A 27,012-nucleotide genomic window follows, 5' to 3' on the forward strand; every position below is an offset into this window, starting at 1 on the left:
CCTGTCCCCTCTGGCTTCCCCGTGTCTTAGGCCTGAGAAGCCCCACCCCACGGGTTCGGCCTCGCTGGAAGGCCTGTGGAAGCCGGATGCATTCAGGGGGCAGGGCTGTGGGTTCTATTTTAGGCAGGATGTCACCGTGTTGAGGAGCCAGTGTGCGTCTAAGACGGGAGAAGGCTTGGGAGCGAGGCGCGGCACCTGACAGCTGCAGAGCACACAGAGGCTGGGAGGCATTGTGCCCCGAGAAGATTGACACCAGTCTGTGCTCGCCTCCGCGGTAATGAGCCGCTTTGCCTGCTTTCCTGGTGGAAAGAAGAAAGGCGAATGCAAACGACTCCCCGAGCCTTTCCCCTGAGTGCAGCCTCGCTCCCAGTACCGTGTTCGACATTACTAAAACATGGTGTCACTGGCGTCTCCTCCCCACCGGCTCCTCTCTCTCGTGAGCCCCAGCATCACTTGCTGAGGGTAGGGCACACTAGTGGCCGAGCCAGAGGGATCTGGAACTGCATGACTGCCAGGACCTTTAATAAGGAGGGTTTGGCTGCCAGGTGGGGGGCGGGAGTGGGCAGCGTTCTGTGAAGCCATGAGTTTCTCGTTTTTGTTCCCCTTGCAGGGGCGCTGGAGCGACCATCTCAGCATGTCAAAAACTTGGCAGTGCATTGTGGGAGTCTTTCCCTAAGTTTATTTATTTTGAAAGAGAGAGAGAGAGAGCACATGAGCAGGGGAGGGGGAGAGAGAGAATCCCAAGCAGGCACCACACTGTCAGCACAGAACCCTCTGAGGGGCTCCAACCCACTAACCATGAGATCATGACCTGGGCCAAAATCAAGAGTCAGACGCTTAACCAACTGAGCCACCCAGGTGTCCCGTCGTGGCGAGTTTTCTAATATTCCCCAGTGCACTACCACATGCTGATTTTAACTATCTCCCACTCATGGTGGGTAGAGAGGATCACACACTGTGTCGTCTAAAAATTCCCAGACGTGCCTATTCTGCTTGGGTTGGCTCTGATTCTTCTCGGCATTTCCACAGATCTCACCCAGATGCCACCTGGGATCCTGACTCCAGAGAGATCTCCATAAGGAAGCCAGAGACGCCTAAGCAGCCATGGTGTGAGGCTTTTGGCCCTTGCCCAAAACTGGCGATTTTACTTGTGGAAATTGTACTTTAAATTAAAGGCCTTTTGCTAGTCAAGGGAAATATCCATATCTGCACATATGCCAAGTGAATCCGGAAATTAAAACTGATGTTTGGTGTTAGGGGAGCTCTGACTCGAGGGCAAAGAGAGAGAGGATGCTTCTGAGACATGTGAGTCCCTAAGACCAGCCTTTCGAGTTTGAGCTTCTGGCTCCCAGTGCTAAGGATTTCCTGATGGAAGGATGTGTCACTGAGCCAACGAGGCCAGCAGGCTGTGACTCCTGAGCAAGGCATCAGCTGCACAAGAGAACTTCCAGCTCTCCTAGCAGATGCTGAAGACTCTGGTGGAGCAAACTAATGGGTGCGGACCCTTCTCTACCTAGAGTGTGGTGTCATACACCATGGAGGACACCAAGAAGAGACAGTTGGGGGCAGAGGAGGAAGCAAGAAGATGGGTACATCACATGCCAAGATTCTAACAATTCGACAGAGAAATGATATGTGCCACAAAGTGGCAGGGACTATCCAATAAGAATCTCTGTATCCAGGGGGCACCTGGGTGGCTCAGTCGGTGAAGCATCTGACTTTTGATTTTGGCTCAGGTCATAATCTCACTGTTCATGAGTTCAAGCCGTGGGTTGGGCTCTGCGCTGACAGCGTGGAGCCTGCTTGGGATTCTCTGTTTCCCTCTTTCTCTGTCCCTCCCTGAGCTCTCTCTCTCTCTCTCTCTCTCTCTCAAAATAAATCAATAAAGTAAGAGAAAAAAGAATCTCTTGGGGCACCTGGGTGGCTCAGTCCATTAAGCGTCTGACTTTGGCTCAGGTCATTGATCTCACGGTTCGTGAGTTCGAGCCCCGAATCGGGCTCTGCGCTGACAGCTCGGAGCCTGGAACCTACTTCGGATTCTATGTCTCCCTCTGTCTCTCTGCCCCTCCCCTACTCACTCTCTGTCTCTGTCTCTCTCTCTCTCTCTCAAAAATAAAAATAAACATTAAAAAATATTAAAAAAAAGAATCTATATATCCTTCTGGTGGGTGCTCAAAGAACTATTAGGAATGAATGAGTGATATCAGAGGAAGAACGATGAGAGTGGTCAGGAAGACATGATGGAAGAAATGGGGGTGGGGCAAAGTCTTGAGGGTTGGGTGGGATTTGGCAAAGTGGAGAACCTACTCCAAACAAGAGACCAGCTGGAGGTGGGAAACATGGGGGATGAGGCATTGACTAGTTTTCAAGCAAGAGGGTTGAAACAGTGGAGCAGGGACAGGTTGCCAGGGAAGGGTCCAATTCCTGGGTCAGGGGCTTCAGTGATGGTTTTCGAGGGGTGGGGAGGAACACAAAGGTGTGGAGAGAATGGACTGAAGTAGCGAGAGACTACGGACCACAGATCAGTTGCTACGCTGCTATCGTAGGTGTCCAAGTGCGACACAAAATGCCCCCATGAATCCTTGATGTGGGGGTGTCTGGATTCGTGGACTTCCACCTCAATTCAAAAAGCGTGGCCTACTTTATGCCTAGGTTGCAACATTAGAAATTTGTGAGTGAAGTTATTGCCCCATCAATCCCACAGCAAATAGCTCAGGCATCGTTTGCGATGATCCCCGATGTCTTTGCCCCTGCTCTCACAGTAATGACTCATCTCTGATGAATGCTCTAACCAGGCTGAGGCCCTTACTGGTACTGGAATGATAACTTTCAACCTAAAGGAGTTCTGCCCTCTCTGACAGGGGACTTATTTGGTGGTTGCTGCTCATGTCCCCTTGGCTTTCTCCTTAGAGGAGTTGGGAGCATAAACCAAAACTGAGAATAAAGCCTGTGTCACAGGACCACCTAAAAAATATCGTTAAGATGGCCACTGGTGTAAAACAGCACATGTATCCCTGTTTCCATAAAAATTGGGGTGGCTTACACACAACAGTGACTGTTGTTAATTCAGCCACAATTCTGACTTTAGCCATCATAAAGATGATCTTGGGACTGTAGCAAACCTCAGCAATTCAGGGTCACCGCGTTACATTACCGTGGCCTTATGGACTTCAGGTTGGCTGAGGTACTCAGTAGGGATGGATTTGAACTGATGGAGGGTAACATGCCCTGAATTTATTCGCTGCCCGCATGTGGTGTCATCAGCAGCAGCTGAGGGTGGAATCACAGAAGCCCCGGGCACCCAGACAAGTCGTCTGATGGGCCACATGTCGTAATTGTCTATGACACGCCGTTAAACTCTGCGACGGAGAATGTGTTTGCAGATGTCAAATTGACAAGTAATTTTGTTGCTCATATCTTTAAGAAGAGGAAATCCGTCAACGTTGTAAATCGGTGACTTTCTCAGCATCTCCAATCCATCAGCAGAGACAATTCTTTGCCAAATATTTGTGTAACCTCAGCACTTTTCGGTCAAGAGGCTTTTGTTAACACCAGCATTGAACAAAGAGCCCTGGAGAGCGAGGGAGCTGGTGTGAGCGATCACCAGGACGGAAACAGCCCATCATCTTCCCCTTCTTTCTGGCCCGGCAACAGCCATTCTGTCTCTTTCTTTAAGGGATGGTTTTGTCTTTATACAACACATTGAGTTTAGTCTCACTGTGCTCCTGTTGTAAGGTTAAACCCACTTAGAGTTATTCTGGAAGCTCTGGCTAGGATGCTGATTCCAAGAAAAGTAGGAGAATACAATGATTCCCCAAACAAAATGGATTTTTCCAAGATGCAAACTCATGCCTCCTGGCATTTGGTTCTGTCCAAGATGGGGAAAAAGAGAGGTGTGGATGTTGAGAGGAGCTTTAGCAGAGAAACTGAACCAGAGAATGAGAAAGGCATGAAGGGAAGCCGATGAGCTTCAGTAGAGGAAAACACTTCAACCAAAGACAATTGGATTTAATCTTGCAGGCAACGCCAATCAGTTGGCCATGGCTTCCTCGAACTCTGAAGGTTCTAAGGTTCAGGAAAAAAACAGCATCACCAGTGATTAACAATGTCTGGCTTGGGTATGGGCATAGGGAATGGCAATGTGTCTCAAGGTGGCATCGTTGAAGTCCAGGATGTGAGACAAATTATCTTAGACCGATGTGAAAAAAAAATGGCTGACACGTAGTTCTTTAATGAACAACTCTGAAAAAGAATTTAAGGTGTACATCTGGACACTTGTGTTATGGGTATTGAGAGGTGCTCCCCTCCAGGGAAGACCTACCTACCCACTGTTTCCCACTGTCAGTTAGGATTAGGATCCCTCCTGGATGCTCTACTATTGGTTTTCAACTTTGGAAACACACTCACAGACAAGAGTGAAGAATTCGAGGTGTCAGGATCATTCAGTCACATTAAGAGAAGGATAATTTGCATGAAACCTGATGCTGCAAAGATAGCAATGACAGCAATAAAAAGAATCCTCTCCTCTAAAATCTTAATAGCCATTGAAGGTAATTCTCCTTAATAGAATTTAGGATATGCATATAGAGGAATAAAATTCCCCACTGGCCAGTTCAAGCCCAGGCTTTGCCACTAACCAGCGGGATATTGTTGGTGAATTACTTCACCTCCTAGAACCTCAGGATAGTCATCTGTTAAATGAGAATAATAATGTCCACTTTGTGAGGGTATTATGAGGACTAAATAGGGTAATGTACACAAATCACCGTATACTACTTGACTGACCAAATAGGTGTTCGATAAATGTTCATTCACAACTTGATTTTGCTTACGTGCCTGTGTGGTAACTCCTGGCATTTGCACTAATTTGTGTAAGCTCCTTTGTATTTTTCTGCGTATTGATTTCACCATGAAAGCAGTTTATCATGAGCAACAGAAGACAGTAGTTTAATAGAATGCTAAGTTGGAAGTTTCCATAGAAGCACCAACGTTCAGTAGATGTTGCATTCTCAAGGAGGGACCAGACTCGTATGCTGAAAACCAGCCAGACAATTCCAGATCTCAGAGGACACAGAAAAGTTTGGAAATCCTGCGTGTCTTCCTCACTCCCGGGCATGGGGCATGGGGAGTTTCTTCTCACCTCCAGGTTAACGAAGGTGGCTGAGTAAATATTGTCCCCTCACGTTTGGGGAACATACACCTGAGGATTCTAAAGGTGAGAGGTTGTGCTTTTGAGCAGAGGAGGGAAGAGAGAAAAAGACAGAAGAGTGAGGAAGAGGAAGGAAGAGAAAGGAGAGGGATGAGAGAGAGAGACAGAGACAGAGAGAAACACAGAGAGAGCTACAGAGAGAGAGGGCTGTGCTGCATTGGCACTTGCTATACTCCCACCGAGAGCAGGCAAAGACGTGTGAGTGTTTCCCTGGACCCGTTATCACCGGTCTGAGCCATTTAAAATCCTGTCCCGCAGGACCCCCTGGGGAACAGCATCACAGAGATAGCCTCGAAGAGTGGACTGGAGAAAACTAATCCCTGACCGGGGAGTGTGCAGCTGGAGGAAAACACATTGCCCATAGCCATGTGCCCTTGGAAGGTTCCAGCTGGGCCTCAGAAGACCTCACGAGACTGCTGGCTTGAGCCATCTGTTGGCCCAGAGAGCAGAGGCCTTCTCACGACAGTTCACTAAAAAAAAGGCCATTTTTATGTCCATCTGTCTGCTTGCCACCTCAGCCTGTCAGGAACAGAGCCAGCTGAAGAGAGGAGAATCATTCCAACAGGGAAAGACAGAGGGATCAGATTACAGTCACCTTAGAAGACTGCGTTTCCCTGAGTGCCTAAGAGAAGTAGTGGGGCAAGAGCCTGCATGTAAATCCAAGGGGATGGGATGGCCTGTGGCCACTGGGAAGGTTGACAGAGACAGTGAGAGGCTCTAATGCTTATAGCGTTCTGTCCTCTTTCCCCAACTTTGTGGGAAGGGGGTGGATACCGTCAATCATGCGACGAAGAGATCCTGCTCTCCCACCCTTTCAGGCTGTCTCAGCCCTGAATGTGTGAGGGGCACGTGTGAGAAGAATGTACCGTCTCTTTGGTTTTCTTCCAGTTTTAGTATTTAGGGCCCATAGTTAAGTGGTTTTGTATAAATTGAACATGACCTGGGGCGGCCGGGTGGCTCAGTTGGTCGAGCATTGACTTTGGCTCAGGTCATGATCTTATGGTTTGTGAGTTCAAGCCCCACGTCAGGCTCTGCGATGACAGTGCAGAGCCTGCTTGGGATTCTCTCTCTCTCTCTCTCTCTCTCTTTCACACTTTCTCTGCCCCTCCCCCACTTGTGCATATGCACACACTCTCTCTCCTTATCTCTCTCGAAATAAACTTAAAAAAAATAAGCACGACTTAATCATGACTACTAGCGAGTATTTTCTAAGCCATTCCTATCTATAATTTTAAAAACAGGTAAAGATAGGAACTGCCTTTACCTTAACCATTAAGGGTGAATAATTAGGGGACACAGGACTTTGTTAACTAAGAATGCATGGAAGGGAAAGGAGAAATGAAGGCAAGAAAGAGATTTGGGAGAGAAGAGAGGATTTATCAAGCTACTCATGGGAGGATTTAAAATTGTGAGCAGAATATACACTTTCCCATAAACTATGAATTCAGTTTAGTTCGGGGAGGTAGTTGCCTCTAGGTGTAACATTAATTGTGGAAGTTTCCACCCACTTGAAAATGGAAACTATTGCCAGGCCTTTGCTGCTGAAATTCTACTGAAGCTTTTGAAAACCTGAAAACAACCACAGGGAAATCCAGTGCCCACCAAAGGAGAAAACAGTAATCTACCGAACACAAGGGAAGGTCAGAAGAGTCAGGAGGAGTTTTGACGTAGTCTTTTGGCAATATCTTAGCAAGATTATTCTCATCAGCGATCAGTGGTATTTATAAGGTACGATAAAGATGTGCATTATGGGTCTCCATTTGTTCTCTTCTCTTTAATTAGCACAAGCCTACCCCAAACTCCCAAGCCCACTCTCAAACACTGTCTTTAATTGTGAAGACAGAAGAAATCTAATGGCTAGGCCTTTGTTTTCCAATTCCAAATGATAAGGCAGGGGGAAAAAGGATCCCACTCGATCCTAATGATCTAAGACAGGAAAAATCGTGTCAATTCCAAAGGTGTCTTATAGGAATGATTTGCTTATAGAGCACGGCCAGAACCCTGGTTATGCGGCCCAGTAGCAGCAAACATTGTGGAAGAAACTCCACATCTCAGAGAGCTGACAGGTCTCCCAGGTAAGAGTCAACTCAGTTGATACAATGATCATTCTTATTGGACCTGAATCCTTCTTGAGTCCTTTGGCAAAACGAAGTTAGCAGCCGCAGCCACGTTCTGAACTGTTGACAGTTCCTATTATAGTAACACTACAACTGAATCTGGCACACTCCATACTCTGAATGCAGGTGTGGTGGGGTTTTTTGTTGTTGCTGTGAATTTTTTACTTTAAGATGCATTGTAATACCTGTTCTTGCATATTTTACTGTAAATGTGGCATTACAATTTTTTGTAAGTTTATTTATTTTTGAGACAGAGAGAGACACACACAGAGTGTGAGCAGGGGAGGGACAGCGAAGGGGAGACACAGAATCGGAAGCAGGCTCTGGGCTCTGAGCTGTCAGCACAGAGCCCGACGCAGGGCTCAAACCCACAAACCGTGAGATCATGACCTGAGCCAAAGTTGGATGCTTAACCAACTGAGTCACCTAGGCACCTCGAAATGTGACATTTTCTATTTCTCTTTTATTTGGGTTTCCACTCAAGCATTAGGAAACATTGACAGAATACAAATTTTGATCCAGAGTATAATCAAAAGACTAAATTAAACGTGCACAAGATGATCATATGTTGATATAAGAACTAAGTGGAGTCATTGGAATTGCCAGAATGGATTATTCCTGCAGTGACTAGTGGGCAGGACTCAGTGTCCAGGAAGTGAATCCTTGTCTCGAACATAGTATAGGTGTCCACCTTCAACTCAAGTTTTCAAATTGTATCTGAGTGATAGATTTATTCTACTCTACTAAATGATAGATATAGGTAAGCTCTGGATTCTTTGGGAGTTCTTTATTTCTCCATGGTGCTGTTTTTCCTCTACCACTCTGCATTTCTTAACTAGAAGGAGGCATGAGGAAGACAAAAGAGGAGAGAGTCAGTTTTGCAAGATATCAGCTCAAGGTTTGATTGGGCATGATGTGGAATCAAAAGTGGACTGGCTTTATCTATGACTGGAAAGAAATACCCAGTGATACAGAAAAGGTTCTCCCAGAAAAGCCCAAATAAAAAGACTCTTCAGCACTAGATGCCATTTTCCTTAGGCACGGGAAGTGAAATTTGGAGAGATTCTTTTGGAAATGGACAGAGAACTTGCCACTTTAGTTCATGACCATTCCTTGGAAATTGATCACTTATGGTTAGTATATACTCAAAGGCTTTGAGTAAATGAGTTTGGGTGTTCATACAAATATTAATATTTTACGTATTGAAAGTATATTTGTATGAAGAGATAATACAGACATATTGGCCACATTCACTGTCAAAAAGAGTGGAGGATGGGGGGTAACTGTAGATGATTCTAGCAAAGGGATAAAAGCTCTTCAACTTTGTCCGGAAAAGCCAGGCAATTGAACATTTCTGCTTTACTCTGAATGGCTTCAAAATTAAGGGTGTTGTTTTATTCATGGATTTGCTTCATGCACAAACTGATCCCTTACATATCCACTCGCTCACTCACTCGCTCACTCTGCAAATCGTTTCGGGGGCCCGCTGTGTGCCCAGCACTGGGTCATACCACCTGTTGTCAGGTAGAAGACCAGGATATCACCCGGCCATCTGAATTTGTGAAAATCCTTTCTTTTTGGATTAACAAGAACATTCTGTAAATCCTGCTGCCTCTGGCACCAGCAACCTGCCAATGAGGAAGAAAGCCCAGGTTCCCAGTGGGCGGGACGGTCAAGATGGCACCAATTATATAATGCTAAAGCCCCTGCCATTGATGAGTCCTGCAAGCTCTTTTCTCCTTCTGGGAAAACAGCTGCAGTTATCAGTGGCTTGAGGTGATCTCCCGCAGTCCCTGCTTTTGAGGACTGACTATTTGCATGCTCACTGGACAGCTGAATTCACCCTTCATTGCAAGTGGTTTTTATTTCCTCCTGAAAAGTAGCAGGTGTTTTTGTTTAATCTTAGAAGAAGGCCAATATTATTAAAATTTGATTTCTACATCCCACTAATGAGCGCCCGCTCTGTGCCAGGCACTATTCTAGCTTTGGGGAGTCTGAAAAATATCTGATGACCCTAAATTTTTTTTTAAAATCACTTTGAATTTCATATATTGGAAAAAAATAAAATAAAATCACTTTTTTTCCTTAAAAAAATTTTTTTTAACGTTTATTTATTTTTGAGACAGAGAGAGACAGAGCATGAACGGGGGAGGGTCAGAGAGAGAGGGATACACAGAATCTGAAACAGGCTCCAGGCTCTGAGCAGTCAGCACAGAAACCGACGCGGGGCTCGAACTCACGGACTGAGAGATCATGACCTGAGCCGAAGTCGGACGCTTAACCGACTGAGCCACCCAGGCGCCCCAAAATAAAATCACTTTGATTGTAAAGCGATTTGCTGGTTTTAATGCCTGAAGAAGTCAGGGGAATAGGTTGAAGTAGATCCATCGGGACCTCTGGTCCCCAAGAACATACACTGAAACTGCTGGTTTCCCACTGGAGAGTAAGAATGACAGGCACATGGTGGGGAATGACCTTCTGTTTGCATAGCACGATGTTCCTCCTCAATGGCTACAGCACAATCGTAAGATACCTGCCATCTTGATTCCACTACCAGGATCCGGATGAATTCATTTTGTGGTAAACCAGGGCTCAGTTCCACCGCGCTCTCACAAAGCTCCCTCCCTCTTCATCTAAGAATGTGGTACCACTTTCCTATCTATAGAATCCTCATTGGAATTTTAAAAAACGCATGGTTCAATCCATGGCGAATTTGTAACAAGGGCACGCGTGACATCTCCTACAAAAGCAACTGCCGTCAAGCCATTGTGGCCTTGGTTTCGGTTTGTGGCCTCTCACTTTATTGTCAATGGTAGGAAATGGAAATGTTGGTGAATGGGATGTAATGCTCCAATTTCCAGGTCTCTGAAGAGGTTTTACAATCCTGTTTTAAGAGTCAGTATATTTGTCCTGCAGGATGTTCCACGTGACAGATAGCAGAGACGAATTCTTAAGGATGAACTGGAAACATCTGTTCTTTCACGATCGCTTCCCCTTGTCCCCTAATGACTACAAATTAAACTCTGACTACTATTTATTTCTTTGCAGCTGCCAACACTAAGGAATTCCTAAAACATTATCTATCCCTTCAAAAGAGGATCATAACTGTCGTGAAGCCATCATTTTGCAGAAAGGCCAACTTTTGCAAGATTTTATATGGCTTTGCCTAAGACTGTAAGTTTTAATACCAGCAAAAAACACCTAGCGCGTGGGGAAGTATTTCTGCTTCTGCCTGCCGATGCCAGATTAAGGGACTAAATCAGATTAATGTTATTTATTGCTTGGGAGAACACCTTTTAGTGTGACTCAGCCTTGGTCCTTAGAAGCTTTAGTAAACATCCCTAAATGAAGCCCCAGACCTATGAACTGTATAGTTTATATTTCTTCCCAGATGGGAGGGGGAAAAAAAAAGAAAGCAATAGCAATGATAACAAAAAAAAAACCTTCAATCGGGGACCAGTGGTCTCCAATATTCTAGGTTCTTTGGAGCAGTTGGAACTGGTGAAGGAAAGGTTTGGCAATTGCTCAAGAAAGTGCCCATATTTAGAATCACCTAGTGCTGTGGGGCATTCAGCCCACAAAACTAAATTTAAATTAATATAAACAACAAAACAAGCATCTAAAAAAAAAGAAGGGTGGGGAATGAAACCACTCCAAGAGTCATTAAAGATGCATCTGTTTATCCCTGTCCGAGGTCCATGAGTGCAGGATGATTCATAAGCTTTTTGTGAAGAAAATATCCATTGTTGTGGCAAAATTAAATGTATTTTGATCTTTGCTTGCAATATTTATCTATCTGTTCAATCAGAAAAAAAGTTGTTCTCATCACCATAACATATATTACTTTTTCAATTTCCTCTTTGTAATGCTTTTTTAGTGTTCTTTAGGGTGAGACCATGGCATTTCTCATTTCTCACAACAAAGACCGTAACTCATTAGAATGATGCTGATGAATTTTTCTCATAAAATGGCATCCTCATTTTCAGAGGTGACCAGTCTGCCTTCTTACCCCTAACCAGCAGGCAGGTTTGAATGGATGTAATTAGAAAGGGCCACTGAACTCATCCTATGGTGGTATCTCATAGTTCTGGGCTTCCTATTTTAGATGTCCGTGTGTGTGTGTGTGTGTGTGTGTGGACTCTAGCACCTCACATTTGGTCCTGGAAAAATGTAATTTATCATTGTGAATAAACCACCACTCTACTGATTTTTCAAGTGACCTGTTCTAAGCTCAATAGTTTATAATTTAGGGGTCCCTGGGTGGCTCAGTCGGTTTAAGCCTCCAACTCTTGATTTTGGCTCAGGTCATGATCCCAGGGTCGTGGGAATGAGCCCCACGTCAGGCCCTGGCACTGAGTGGGGAGCCTGCTTGGGATTCTTTCTCTTTCCCTCTGCCCTTCTCCCCTGCTCGTGCATTCTCTCTCTCTAAAAAAATTCTTAAAAATGTTAGAATTTATACCAGCAGTATGAATTTTGGAATTTTTAATTTCAAAAGCTACTTTGAAGGATAGCCTTATCAGAAATACATTTCACATATTCTGTATGCCAGATGAAATCATATGCAAACCATACATATATATTGTTAAATAATATAGAAGTTGGTATAGTGACGCCTACATTGAAGAACAATTGAGGCATTTAGTCACAAAACTATTAATCCCTAGCTATAAGATAATCTACTTAACTTCTCTAAAAAATTTAGGGCATTTTTAGCAATGGTCTTGGTATCAGATCTGCCTTCTGAGAAGGATAAGTCCTTAGTACTTTCTGATTCATCTAGGTTCTAGATAGCAGAAACAAATCTAGATACTTAAAACCATCAACACTATCCCCATTTCTACTGTCTTATTGCTGTGTGAGCTGAGAGGAGCAGGAACTCAACTTTTAAAAATATTTTTAAATGTAGGGGCGTCTGGGTGGCTCAGTTGATTGAGCATCCAACTTCGGCTGAGGTAACGATCTCACAGTTTGTGAGTTCGAGCCCTGTGTTGGGCTCTGTGCTAACAGCTCGGAGCCTGGAACCTGCTTCAGATTCTGTGTCTCTATCTCTGCCCTTCCCCGCTCGCTTTGTCTCTCTCTCTCTCTCTCAAATAAAAACATAAATAAATAAATAAATAATATTTTTAAATGTATATGATTTTGTGATCTCAAAAAATCAAAATGAGCTCTCAGAATGCATGTCACTTTCTTTTGTGTTCACCTAAGTAATTTGCATATCACCTTTTATTTTTTATTTATTTTTATAATGTTTATATTTTTATTCTGAGAGGGAGATTTAGAGCGCAAGCAGGGCAGAAACAGAGGGATAGAGAGAACCCAAGTAGGCTCTGCCCTCTCAGCGCAGAGCCCAATGTGGGGCTCAAACTCACAAACCAAGAGATCATGACCTGATCGGAGATCAAGAGTCAGAGGCTTAACGGACTGATTCACCCAGGCGCTCCATGAATATCACCTTTTAAATGTAATTGATTTAGGTTCCCTTCGTCTTAAGGATGTTACTCTTTATATTAAAAAATTAAATAGTTCTTTTATAATTCAATGATACTGAAAAATCCTACATTAAAATCCACTTGCAATCAAACCCTCAAACTCCGTGTGAATTTGAAACAGATTTTTGTTTTTTCTGGCTGCACATATCACTCCATCTCTTCCTTTTGGTTGCCTGGGAGGGCTTGCTAACATCACCTGCAGATTTATTGAAGGTAGATGGAAATGCTTTTTATTCTAGAGCATCAAGGAAACGAACATAGTTAAATGAACCCAGCGGGTAATACTCTGGTGGCCCTGCCTTTTGATGAAATGAAGTGCAACGTTTTCTTAAAAGGAAAAGTGGATGCTACGTGTCCAGCAGCCACATAGTCACGTTAGAGAGGCAAACTAGTCATCGCCCAGCCAAGGGAGCTGGCTTCACCTGTTACGAATGGTGTGGGCATCAGACTCAAAATTGTCAGCCTAGCCCTCTACATGCCGGAGTGACCATGGCTTCTAAGACACACGTGGTCAAGGGAGTGAGACGGGAGAGGCGGGCCTCACTTGCTTCTCACTAAGCGCCAGGGCTGTGCCAAGCATTTAACATCCTTTATTACTTTTACTCCTTCCAACAACGCTGAGACATTAGTGGTTTGGAAAACTGAAGAAAGTTAAGTAAGTAGACAATGCCATTTTCATCAGGTACAGTAACGCTGGATGCTTAAAAAGCATTTCCAGGGGCGCCTGGGTGGCGCAGTCGGTTAAGCGTCCGACTTCAGCCAGGTCACGATCTCGCGGTCCGTGAGTTCGAGCCCCGCGTCGGGCTCTGGGCTGATGGCTCAGAGCCTGGAGCCCGTTTCCGATTCTGTGTCTCCCTCTCTCTCTGCCCCTCCCCCGTTCATGCTCTGTCTCTCTCTGTCCCAAAAATAAATAAACGTTGAAAAAAAAAATTTAAAAATGGATACACAAGATAAAAAAAAAAGTTGTTAAAAAAAAAAAAAGCATTTCCATATAAAACTTCAATACAATAAACAGACTCTACCTTAGATCAGCCACCCTAAGTGGAGTAAAATATAGAGAGGTAAGGAGCACGAGATCTTTACGGAAAGGCTGCTATATGGCAGGCACGGTATTAGGCACTTATTCCCGTGAGGCTGAGAGCAGTTTCAGAGGAAAGCCCTGCTTCAAAGCAGCCGCGTGTGGCTTCAAGTCCAGACTCTCCCCTTTGCTAACTGGGTGGCCCGGGAAGCTGGTTAACTTTTCTGAACCCCTGTTCCCTCAGCTGTAAATTAGAGATAATGGTGCACAATCAGTGTAAGAATGAAATGAAATGATGAATGTATGTGAGGTGCTTATTGAATAGCCTATTAGCGTATATGAAATGCTCTATTCATTTCCTCCACAGATTGTATTACTGTGTCTATGCTTAATGTAGTCCAGGTGTTATTCTAGCCACTTGGGATACATCAGTGATGGAAGCAAAAAGTTTTAAACTATTATTAGAGCACAGTGACTGAGAGCGATCTCTGGTATCAGACACAACTGAGTTTGGATCCTGCCATTTCCAGCTGGGTGCTCTTAGAAGTTTCTTAATCTGTACAATAGGGATAAACCATATTCCATGGCTGTGCAATGGTGATATGAAATAATATATCGAATGCTAAGCACTCTTTGGTATGCAGAAAGCGTGCAATCGACGGCAGGAATTTATGAATTTTGTTACCGTTAGCACTAATCCCTCTAATAACCCTGAGGGAAAGATACGTCGTCAGTGCGTGGAAGTGAGAACCACAGCCGAGGAAGGCTAGCTGCCTTGCTTGGGGTTGGTGTCTAACTTCAACGCCTGTGCCGTTGACCGCAGGTGCCTTCCACGTGAGCATGCGGACCTTCGCACTGTCCACCTCTGTAACTCTGAGAGACTGGGCGGTTGTGAATATCTATTGACAAGTGGCAGAGCAAGGGAATGTGTAATGTGTTTTTGTGTGTGTGCCCTTGGCGTGGGGCGTGATTGATGCCATTCACTTCTAAGTTGTATCCCATCCTGACTTTACTGTCATTCTGTGTCCTCCAACTTATGACGTCTTCTTAGGATCTACTTCTATTGTTATTTTTATAAAATGGACAAGGTTAGTGGAGGAGACGAACAGCGGTTCGGAGCAACGTTCTATGGCTAATGCATTAAGTTCAATTGGATTGTGCCAAGGCCTACTTCTGTATGTTTGAACTTGAACCTGGCTCCTCTTGCTGTTCTGAGTTGTGACTTTTCCGTTCTTACCTATTTCTGATCTATTTCTCATTTCTCCCTTATTGGTGTATGATGGAGGAATGTTGCCCACGTATCTAAGACGAATGCATCATGATGAGGCATCTGGGTGCTTCAGTTGGTTAGGCATCCGACTCTGGCTCAGGTCATGATCTCACGGCTCATGAGTTTGAGCCCCACATTGGGGTCTGTGCTGACATGACAGCTCAGAGTCTGGAGCCTGCTTTGGATTCTGTGTCTCCCTCTCTCTCTGTTCCTCCCCTGCTCATGCTCTGTCTCTCTCTCTCTCTCTCTCAAAAATAAAGACTAAAAAAATTAAAAAAAAAAAAGAATGCATAATGTCAACAAGAAAGTTGGGGTGCATCTTTGGGCATATGGTGTATTAAACGGTCCAGTAGACATTTATTTAGAGGTTGAATGCATCTCACATGTGAATGGAAGGTTGTCCCTCTCTAATAATGTTCTGCTTAACCATAAAAATTGTTCGCTAAAAAAGTTAGTGTTGCTCTAGGGAAGCTGGGTCAAAATTCAGTACTGCCTCTTTCCTTATCCTCAGCCCCAAATCAAGTCTAATTTTCATTCTCTAGTTGGGAAAACTGAGACATAAATAGCTTTCACTTCCATCCTTGACTTGTTACTGTACAGCCCACAGTACAGTCTTTTTGACACTGGATTTGGTTAAGGTTATTTATCAAATAAATAACATATTTCCTCAATTATAGGACTCCCACATCTTTTTCCTATTTTTAATATTTGTGAAATTAGGTTGCCCTAATAACTGATATATCTGTTTAAGGTGGTAGTATTTTGGGGGTGCCTGGGTGGCTCAGTCAGTTAAGCGTCTGACTCCTGAATTCGGCTCAGGTCAAGATCTCATGGTTGGGGTTTGGGCCCTGCATCTGGCGGGCTCAGCACTGACAGTAGGGAGCCTGCATTGGATCCTGTGTCTCCCTCTCTCTCTGTCCCTCCCATCTCATGCACGCACACTCTCTCTCCCTCCCTCCCTCTCTCTCTCTCAAAAAATAAACATAAAAAAAAGTGGTAGTATTTTCTTCCATTCAGAAAAAGCTGTTCTTAAATTGATGGTATAACATAACATCAGTGGTTTCTTAGACTCATAATACAGTATTAGTTCTCTTTTTCTTTGGAAGGGCTTACTTCTTTAGAAGGATAGCTTCCAAAGGGAAGGATATAGAAATGTATAGGGCCTTGTCACTTTGGGAACTTCCTCAATTCCAAAATCATTTTGCTGTGTGATACTACAAAAAACCCCAACTGAAGAGTCACTGAGACAGATTTTCCTGTTTGGCTCAGAAAAGCTCACTTTGGTGAGAACCCACTCTTCCCTCATGGCTAGAATGCCACGCTGGAAGGCAGGTGGCCTCTAGTCCCCCAGACCTTGATGCCTTGAGGTTGATTTTTCCCTAGCAAGATAAAGTGGAGACCTGAGGTCTTTTTTTTTTTTTTTTATCAAGATTGTCTCATTGCTCTATCAGAGACTTCCCTGAACCTAGTTCTCCAGTTCCTTTGATCAGCAAAAATAGTAACGGTGAGAATATTGATTAAAATAACATATTTTGGCAAGGTGTATAGCTTTTAATAGTTTTCAAGTGTATGTGTTTATATACCTTCAAGAGAGATCTTTGAGGTTGATAGGGCAAGAATTACAGTTCTCATTTGGAGATGGAGTGATGATGTTTCGGGAATTCGTGACCTATCCAAGAGAACATCCAGGAAATGAACCTAGGTCTTTAAACGCAAGCGAGGGTGGTGTGGGAGGATGGGTGTGGACTCCGGGCTCGGATGTCAGTTCTGCCCAGTTCCTAGCGGCGTCACCCCAAAAGTGTGCTCCTGTGCACAGCTAGGGTAATCAAACTACGGTCAAGCGCTCTGGCAGGATCACAGATGATACCAGCCCCATGGTGAAGGCTCAGTGCCTGGGAGACGTCATCGATTCCATGATTCTTTTTCTAGAAACCACTTAGCCTGAAGGAATGTTCACCTAAACCTGGGGCTCTTCTAAGAACTCACATGGGTCTAGAACTTCGCACACTGAAACAAGCTACATGAGCATTAGGTGGTAGTATTTTGTTTCACCATGCTAGTGAAACCAAGATGTGAGAAGTCAGACGGGCTCCGAGGGCGCCCTCTGTGCATGGCATGTGGTTGGTAACTGTTACCAGTTTAGAATCACAGCTGTTAATTAGGTTGCTGCGTTAGTTAACTGGCCTCTTTTCTATTTAGCCACAAAGGATGTGCCCAGTCTCTACTGAGGAGCCTACACAAGGACACATTTCCGTATTCCCAGGAAAACGAAATACTCATAGATGAAGATTTTTTTTTTTAATGTAGGGGTTAGAGGCGGGGGGGGGGGGGGGGGGGAGGAAGCAACAGCACCACAATCCAAAATTCTGCTTTAGATAAGAGAGAGCTTGGTTCTCTCCTGACTCATTCTGCAGGGAAAATCTCCTAAACTGAGATTTTATTTTTTTTAGTTGTGTATTTTTGGCCACCCCTTTAATTGCACAGGACAGGTTGCCCTGAGGCGTGGTGAGTAGGGAGAAAGAGTTCAGAGGGTGCTTTATTTTTAGTTCTTCAAGTTGGCCAGCTCTTTGGGTTGATGGCATTAACGGGATTAACCCTTTCATTTTAAAAATGGGGGCAAGAAGGAGAGCGCGGGGCGGGGGGAGGAGCGACCTCTGGTAGGGCAGCGAAGGTCTGGGCTGAACATTTGGCTGTCATGATGAGGGACAGAGCACGCTTCTGCTGCTGGCGTAGACGGGCTCTGAGACCCGGTTACGTCCTACGTGTCAGCAGCCGAGTCGCGCCAGAAGCGAGGCTTCCCATCAAATTCACCTCCCGCGAAATCACTGCGGAGCCCTGGCCATCAGGGCTCATTAGCGCCGTTTACCGTCCAGGGAGCCCCACTCCTCAGAAGGGCGAGGACCCAGGACCCGAGGGCCAGGCCTCGGGTCACCCCCCCCCCCCCCCCCACCAGCCGGCACCCTCCACTCCAGCCCTGACCTGTCGCTCGGGGGAGAGCGTCCCAGCGGGGGCCTGGGGAATGGCCTAGCGCTGCCAGCACAGCCCCGGGGGCAGAGCCGCGCGGTCCACCTGCTCCCCGCAAACGCGCTCCCAGGTGTGTGTGCGCCCTCCGGACCTCAGCGCGCAAATCCCAGGAAGGGGGCTCCTTTCCGATTTAAATTATTATCACACGATCCAAAGCGCGGATAGGAAGTGACTTCCCGCAGCATTTCCCGAAGTGCGCTTTGCCGACGTCAACTCTACTAAATGTTGCGGACAGGAAGTCTGGGGAAAGCAGGATCAGGAAAGTTAAAGGGGGTCCGCGGCGCGTCACAACAGAATTGCCCGGCCCCATCCGAACACATCAGCGGCGGCGCCAGGGGCGCGGCGCCACCCGGCGTCCAGCCCGGGGAACCCTGGTTTGTGCGCTGTCTCCAAGGGCTCGTTCATTTCCAAGGCGCACACTTAGGGAGACGCTGCTTTAATGCAATGGCCTCTTCCGAAATGAGGAAATAAAGCTCTCAATTGGGCTCAAAGGGGAAATTTGATATGTTAGTAGAAAGATCGAGGTTGTTTATTGTTGCTACTGTTTCATCTTTATTACTGAGATGAAGCCAGGGTAAAATTCTTATAATATTACTAACCCCATGAACATTTCTTTCCGAGTCTCTAGAAAGAGCCGATTTAAAAAGTGTTAAAAAAGGCGACAAAAAAAAAAAAAAAAAGAAGCTTATTTGAAGTGTATTCCAGTGCGTGTGATTGAATTTTTACACTTTTTAAGACTTTGTATAATGATATTTGCAAAGGAGAAAATAAAATCCTTTATCAGACTGTTTTGAGTTTGAGTTTAAAAACATGGCCAAAACCATTACCTAAATAGATTGTTCTGTTTATATTTGGGGAAGAATATGCAGACACCTACCCTGTATTTTCAACAAACCATGTTTGATTCTTAGTTATGCAAAATGTCTAAGCAATATACTGTACTGTTTGTATTAAAAATGGTATTCTGTACATATGATTTTGTACCTTTTAAAAAAGATACAATTTTTTAGTAAAGATGCAAAACTTGCATTAAAGGAATTACCAATGCTATCACAGTATCACCTTGGGAAGGGGGGGGAGGGAGAGAGTGCCAAGGTCTCAGCTTTATCCCTTTATTTCTTTTAAAAATAAGCAAGAGGGCTGAAGCTTATGCGGGAAAATGTTAATATCTTAACATTTATGTTAATCTTACGTTAATGTGGTTGAGCAACGATCCTTTTGACATTTTTTTTTGGTAAAAAGTTATTTTTTCACTTTTTTATACATTTAATGTGGTTCATTATAAAAAATAGAATGAAAGAGTATGTGCAAAACTCCCTAAATTCCTGATCAAATGGCTTTAGCTGGATGTGTCTAATGTACCTCATTTGCTCTGGTCACATTGTCAAAGTTGCACACTTTATCTCCTTGGCACAGGGTTTGAAATTAGTTTTACAAACGTGGGCAGCTATGGTTTTATTTGTTCTCCTGCACAGATCTAATAAAACCCACAGAGAGGTTCAATGGACACTTACTGAATAAATTCATTATATCTCAATTCTTTGGCTGAGATTTGCATTTATTATAGCTTCATTTCCGTTCAACGTGTAGTGATTCTCTCTAAAAGATTCTCATCTTTCTATTTAAATTAGGTGTTGAATTCCTTTAGCAACCCATAGTTCAGGCTCCATTGCCAGCTCTTCATTCTAAAAAGCTATAGCATCGATTTATTGATACATTCATGTAATTTATTAAATACTTAAGACATATCAGGCACTGTGCCGAACACATTTCCTGCTACTGTCATGTTTAACCCCACAACAATGTATGTGACACATCTTATCACTCCCATTTCACTGATGAGGAAAACAGAGGCTCGGTAAAGTTCCATAACTTACCCAAGACCCCCAAGACCACATAGCTAGAAATGTGTTCCAATCAGACCTGTTTCCTCCCAAGCCCATGGTCTTAGCTGCTCTACCGTCTTCGAGAGATGTTCTTTAGCTTTTGATTATTCGAATTCAGAGGAATGCCCCAACATAAGTGCGCATCACGTTTCTTCAATTCTAAGACAATATTTTTCACATATTTGAAGGTCAGGATATTAGAATGTTGATGTGCACAAACACAGTACTTGGTGACATTCCTGCCTCGCCACCTGCCCTCCTCCAGCCAGGGCTGCTGAATACAAGCAACTCACCCTCCGTGGTTTTGCACATTCAAGGGTGTCCTTTTTTTTAAGCTACGATGCATAGGCTACTATTGTGTCAGCAGACTGCCTTTCTTCCATTTTGGCCTGTGTTCCTCTTAGGAGGCAGCTCCTACCTACTGCAAATCCTTCCGTCTGGCCAAAGTGCTCTGCTCAGCCATTATTTATTCATATAATGCTATGTGTATTCTTGGGTACCGAATTGAATGGGCAAGTGTTTTTAATTTTTTCTTCTTTCTATACATTAGGAAAAGTAATGTTGTTTGTTTGTTTGTTTGTTTTACTTGACTGGCTCTTTAAGGAAGGGAGGGAGGGACTTTGGCTTGACTTGGTGCCACTTAAGAAAATTTCACAGCGGTCCAGAACTAATTTCATCAGGAAACATTCTGAGCTTCAGTTAAAATGTAAAATGCTTTTCCTTAGCCCCAGGATAAAATGAAATTTCATTCGCTTTTACTTTTCTGCAATAATGCCAATAAGGAGATATTGCCAGGGGCACAAGGGAAGCCAATTCTAGAGCTGAACAAATCGATGGGAAATCTACTTGCCAAATCCTGAACATACCCACTGAATGAGTGTTAAGAACACACACACACACACACACACACACACACACATACGCCCCCTACTGAACTATCCAGGGTAAGGATAAGATTTCCCTAAAGTAACTTGGTGTTTTACTCTGCTGAGATTCTCATATTCTCAAACTCCTCACACACACAGTGAGTACACTCAGTGTGAACTGCAACCATATCGCACCTAGACTAACAATCACAGATAGCATATACTGAGTGTTAGCATTATTGAATGACAACTATGTGCCTGACTACATGCTAAGCTCTTAAATCCTAGAAGCTGCTTCCATTTTGATCCCCATTTTTCAGACGAGGAAACTGAGGCACGAGAGAGGGTAAGTCAATTGCCCGAGGTCCAACAGCCGATGAATGGCTGTTTGGTTCTAGAACCCATTCTTCTTGCCTGTATGCTGTACTACTTCTTGCTATATATACCCAAACCAAAGATAGGTTTCCAGAAAATGCTAGACAAGACTCTAAACCACGATGATGATGATGATGATGATAATTATTGCAGCCACTTATTAGTATGAGTCTTTAACTGTATACTCATGGACCATGGTAGGCTTTTTACCACACTTTACCTCATCTAATCTTCATAATCTAGGGACTCAGATTTTATATCTATCCTTATTTTATGGTGAAACTGAAGTTCAGAGAGCTCAAGTAATTTACTGAAGGTCACAGAGCTTGTTAGTTACTGGCTGACCTGGGGTTCAAACAAGTCTATAGTTGGTGCTCATCTCATTGTCTGGCTTCCACACTCACATGAGTTCCTGATTTGGTAAGCAAACAGCCCTAGAATGTTATTCTCAGCACTGTGATAGTCATGATAAATTTCATGATCACCAATCACCAATAGGGAACTTGCTCCTTCAGGATGAAGTTGGGTATGATATAATTTTAAAATACTATAACATTACTGGGTAAGACATGTGTTTTGTGACTTTAGAATGCAGAATTTCTGTTAGAATTAATCACTCTTTGGAATAATGTCTGACTTCTGTATTAACTGCAAATGAATGTCAGAGTCAGAAAGGTAAGAGAATGAACTGATAACTACTGTTTTTTAAAAAAGCAGGGGCACCGGGGTGGGTGGCTCAGTCAGTTAAGCGTCTGACTCTTGATTTCAGCTCAAGCTGTGATCTCACAATTCGTGAGTTCGAGCCCCGAGTTGGGCTCTGCGCTGACAGTGTGGAGCCTGCTTAGGATTCTCTCTCTCCCATTCTCTCTCTCTCTCTGCCCCTCCCTTGTTTGCGTGCTCTCTCTCTCAAAATAAATAAACTTAAAAAATTAAGATAAATAAACCAAAGAACAGGAAATAAAAGACCATAAATAGATGGAGATTTCCCTTCCCTTTAAATGCACTGAAATCTAGTAAATAGAAACAATCAAATTCGAAGACAAGGAAACCAAGCTGCAAGTCCCAGGGAGTGGGCTTTCTTCTTTTTGGGATTGGGACATGTCTCCCTGTGTGGGGAGGGTGCCCACCCCACTGAGTGGGAAGACCTGGAATCTAGAATTGCCACTGGCACAGGCCTCCTCACAGGGGCTACCTTAGAGCTTTGAGGATGAGGCTCTAGTTTAGGGAAGTTAAGTCATTGATTTCTCCCAGGTCCAAAATGAGAAGAAAGGGGAGCTTAAACTGTATCTCAGGCAGATCCGAATTCAGTGAGGGCTCTTTCCTGGCTAATCCTCTCTTGGCTCCCAGGTAGCCAAGAAAATCTTAGCAGCGGAGAGCAAGAATCAGGGTATTTTGTGCCACCTCGACAGCCCGACCTCCCCAAAGTATCAGTGGCATAAAACATGCTTTTCAAACATAGGTTTAGAGTTTAATGTTATTTCTTCTGGGCAAACTTTCCAATGTAAAAAATAGTTGATGTCAAGAACTCAAATGAAAGAATCTATAAATATATTAAGAGTTTTCTCTTTGTACCTTTTCTGGGAAAGCTCTGTGGAGATTTTTAAGGGATTGAAAATGGGCTGGATAAAGTAATTCTAGTTTACACGGCTTTTTGAGCAAGGCTAATTGTATTAACCTGATTCCAACGTGATCTTATTTTTTTGTACCACATTAATACAAGCAAAAGGAGCGCGCGTGTGCTCACACACACACACGCACACACCCCAAATAATTTTTGTCCTCCTTTTTTGGTGCCATCTGGCCACCTCATAAGGCTCACACGAGTATCTTTGTATCAAGAGGTGCGGGGCATATGCTTTTTTTTCTGGGAAGATGATTGTGTTTATATTACAAAGATTAAAGAAAAGAACAACCCCACAGCACTATGGGAACATGGCCAATTCATCTACTTTGGAAATGGGAGTAGCTTGGTTGTCTCTGGCACATGGTACCATTGGGCATGTTTCTTTTTTTTTTTTTTTTTTTTTTAAATTTTTTTTTTCAACGTTTATTTATTTTTGGGACAGAGAGAGACAGAGCATGAGTGGGGGAGGGGCAGAGAGAGAGGGAGACACAGAATCAGAAACAGGCTCCAGGCTCTGAGCCATCAGCCCAGAGCCTGATGCGGGGCTCGAACTCACGGACCGCGAGATCGTGACCTGGCTGAAGTCGGACGCTTAACCGACTGCGCCACCCAGGCGCCCCGCATTGGGCATGTTTCTAAAACTCTCAGACAAGACATCACGAGCGGGCAATATTGATTCCTCTGTGAATGTAGGTCTTTTTTTTTTCCTTTCCCACTTTAGGAGATTTGTGGACCATATCAAATCACCTATCAGCACAGTGTCTAAAACAGAAGAATTTTAAAATAAAATCAGGCCTTCTTCTACATACGCAGAGTATGAACCAAGGTTTTAATTGAAAGCTCATTTTCCTGTGGGACCTCTCGGGCCGGCAGAGCTACCCCCCTGGGATGGAAGTCGGCAAAGGCCAAAGAGAGCAAAGGCTGTAACTCTAGCCCCTAGGAAGGGGATGGATTTGTAACTGGCAAAATGATCAGCCATTAAATCACCGGAAGAATACACTCCTAATAACTCCTTCTAAGCAATAAAGCATTTTCTCCATCACAAATTCTCAAGCGGTGGGGCACAGTGGCACATTTTACTTGGACACTGGGACAGAAAAATCAGGGGGAAATGCACATCGGTGGATATGCTTTCCATCCGGACCTCTTAAAATTTACATCTCAAGGGCCAGCTGCCTGGCAGGAATGAATTGGGGTGTTCCATTTGGGGCATAACTCTAGGAAGCAGCTTCCAGGACCGACCTGATCTGAGTGTGAGTTATAGATATTATAACCAACTTTTCCTCCACACCCAAACCCTGTCCGTTCAGAAATCTTAATAGGCTTTTGAGAGCCTCCATTTAGAGCCGGCTGCATAAAATGATCCTTTGATGAAAAGGGATTGGAACAAGGGTTAAAGCCGACATTGAAAGGTGACTGTGGAGGGCACCGTGTTCATACAACCCTCCTTTAATATGTGTGGTGTGCACCTGTGATAAGATGATTCATTACCTGGGGCTGCTCTTTGACAAGCTCCATCGTTCAGCCCTCGGGGTTCTGACGGGACAATCCTGCACCCGCCCAGGAAATATAACAAGGTCAGCTTTTTTTCCCTGGGACGTAGATTGAGACGGTTTAGCTTATAATGCATCTCTGTTTACTCTTTATGTAAAATAAAAACAGGGTTCAAGACACTGCAATTCCTGTTCTCCACAGAGCAGGCCAAGCAGGGATCCGTAAAATAACTCTGGGAGGAAAAATCCTGGAGATGATGCTAGCGTCTTCTACCTGCTCCTCCACCCTCAGCAACGGCCACAGTTGAGGTGAAGGTGCCCTAACCGCCGAGGGTCTGTGCCAAGCCTTTGAACGGAGGGTACTTCTGATACCCTCAGCTTTAACTCCAGTTTGCTCTTCATGGAGCTTTCAGGTTTACTGGGGTCTTAAAGGGGGAGCTGCCCTCATCTGAAGCTTCGTCAGTGTCCTGGGGACCACGACGCAGGCACACGAGTGGTGTAAGGGAACCGTCACGCTGCCCATGACATGAGGAAGGTTCGATGGCCCCGGCAGATTGAAGTAAGCCTGCAGGCATACAAGAAACTCCCAGGAGCTTCCAGGAGAGTCAGCAAGAGGCTTCTCCCCCTCCTTTCCTTTGTTTCTCTTACAGGACTGCCCGGTTCTTTCCATCAGGTCCCCATATTAGTCAGAAATTGGCTTGCTTAGGACTAGTTTAGAAATCTTAGAGCAATTAGAGAAGGAAACTTACCAGTTTCCCCCACCGTCCCAGTTTAAAAAGAATAAATACATAAGCAGAACTGAAATTTTGTTTTTAAAATTTACTTTTTTTTTTTAAAGACTGCCCCATCACGAAAAGTATTTCCTTCAGTTAAGGTCAGAACAAGAACCGTTGTACAGAAATAAAAACAAAATAAAAACGTAAGACATTCTAGGGGAAGGGGGAAAAAAAATCTTGTTCCTAAAATATAGAAACACCTCCCAACCCTTCTCCTATTCTTGACATTGCTAGTAAACATTATTTATTTGCCTCGAATAGATGCGGTTACATATCACTGTCATGCAAAAGAAATTCATTTCCTTTCCGAGTTCCATCTGCCATAAAGATTCACTCTTGTTCCCATCTCCCACTCACCTGTCCTTGTGCATTAGTAACTAGTTGACCCGTGACCCCCTGAAGGCTGGAGAGGGCATTGCCAAAGGCCTGTGAGCTTGCTATGGAGCCCATGGCGGCTGCAGCCGCTGCAGCCTGACTTGTTAGTGGATTATTAACCAGCTGCAAAGAGAGAAAAGATCAGGGTGAACCACCAAGAGAGGCACAGCACAAGGATACAACATTCATGTGGGGGAAGAAGTTCTCACTCAACTGGCTCATGCAAAGGGCCCGGAACCCACCGGAGGGAGCCTGGTGAACATTCGCTCTGAAGCTGTGGGCTCTTGGGGTGGTGGGGTAGGGGGTGGGGGGGCGGGTGGCTGGAAAGGAGGCTGGAAAGAAAAGAGTGGAGACTGGGTTCAGGACTAGCCCCAGGAGAGAGTGAGGTGGGCCTTGGGGTTGCAGCAGGCCGTGAGAGTCTTGCCAGGTGGACGAGTGACTTTGAAGAAGTCCCTGGATTTTGTCCCCTAGCCTAAATAAAACCCTGGGGAAATGTCTCCCTTCCTTGAGGTAAGCAGACTGGTTGTGGATTAAAGTAGGTTTGGAGCAGGATTGGAGGGGAGGAACAGATGTGAAGGATTTCCGCAAATAAATTTATCATTTTTGTTTGTGAATTGCAGTTTCTTTTAGGGTCATTGGGTAAGATGGATGCCTCACTCCCTTTCTTCAAGGAAGAAGGAAACCAAAGTCAGTAGAAATAGAAACCTCCAGCCTCTGTGCTCTCAGAGGGTGAGCTTAGGGTTGAGACTTTCGGCAGGCCGGGGTGAGGGGCTCACCCTGACTATGGGGTTCAAGGCCAATGAGGAAGGTCCTTTGGTGAATGACCATGTTGATATCTATCTGCTTGCTGTCTTAGCTAATATATGGTCTTCCCTTGGTCTTTTTCCTGGGACAAGGAAAGAGGGAGGAGAATTTGACTTGGGTTGGGGGGGAACCCACTCAAGGAGGAGGTTATAGCTGCCAAAACCTGTTTTTCCATGGAGACCAATTCAATATTCTTTATCCTGCCAATTTTCCACGCCACAGGTTTTCAGGCCTTCTGACCATGAGGCAAAAGTGTAGCCTGAACTAAAATCTGCATTTAGGTTAATGACTAGATATAAATTCAAGAAACATTTAAACTATTTTCACAGTATTGGTTTTGATACATGAATTTCATTTGTATTTATTCTAGGGTGTTATTTTTTCCCCATATAGTTCCTCTCAAGTACAACGATTGTTGTGTATAATAATGCATTTTCCATCACCCGTTCCCACATCCATGAAATTCCTGCATTTGAGTGGAAGCCTGCCAAGACTAAGACTTGGTGGGAAAAAAATTAATGCCATACTTAATGCAGGTCCCAGAAACTCTTTTTCTACTTTTCTTCTTTACTTTCTCAATTCAGTCTCTCTTCTTTCTTTCTTTTCCTCCTTCCTTCTTTCTTTCCCTCAAAACATATTTTACTGCTTAATTCCTTTGGACATTTGCCTAGAGTTTTGTATCACCT

General features: G+C 44.3%; 1 protein-coding gene across 1 annotated transcript in view; it reads right to left on the reverse strand.

The window, feature by feature from the left end:
• POU6F2 (POU class 6 homeobox 2) overlaps positions 1-27,012 on the reverse strand; it is a 387,072-nt gene that overhangs the window by 32,239 nt on the left and 327,821 nt on the right. Inside the window, exon 5 of the mRNA XM_043588527.1 lies at positions 25,505-25,645. Within this exon, the coding sequence (XP_043444462.1) occupies positions 25,505-25,645 (141 nt within the window). The remainder of the gene's footprint in view (positions 1-25,504; positions 25,646-27,012) is intronic.

The sequence above is a fragment of the Prionailurus bengalensis genome, chromosome A2 (genome assembly GCF_016509475.1).
Source record: "Prionailurus bengalensis isolate Pbe53 chromosome A2, Fcat_Pben_1.1_paternal_pri, whole genome shotgun sequence".
NCBI lineage: Eukaryota > Metazoa > Chordata > Mammalia > Carnivora > Felidae > Prionailurus > Prionailurus bengalensis.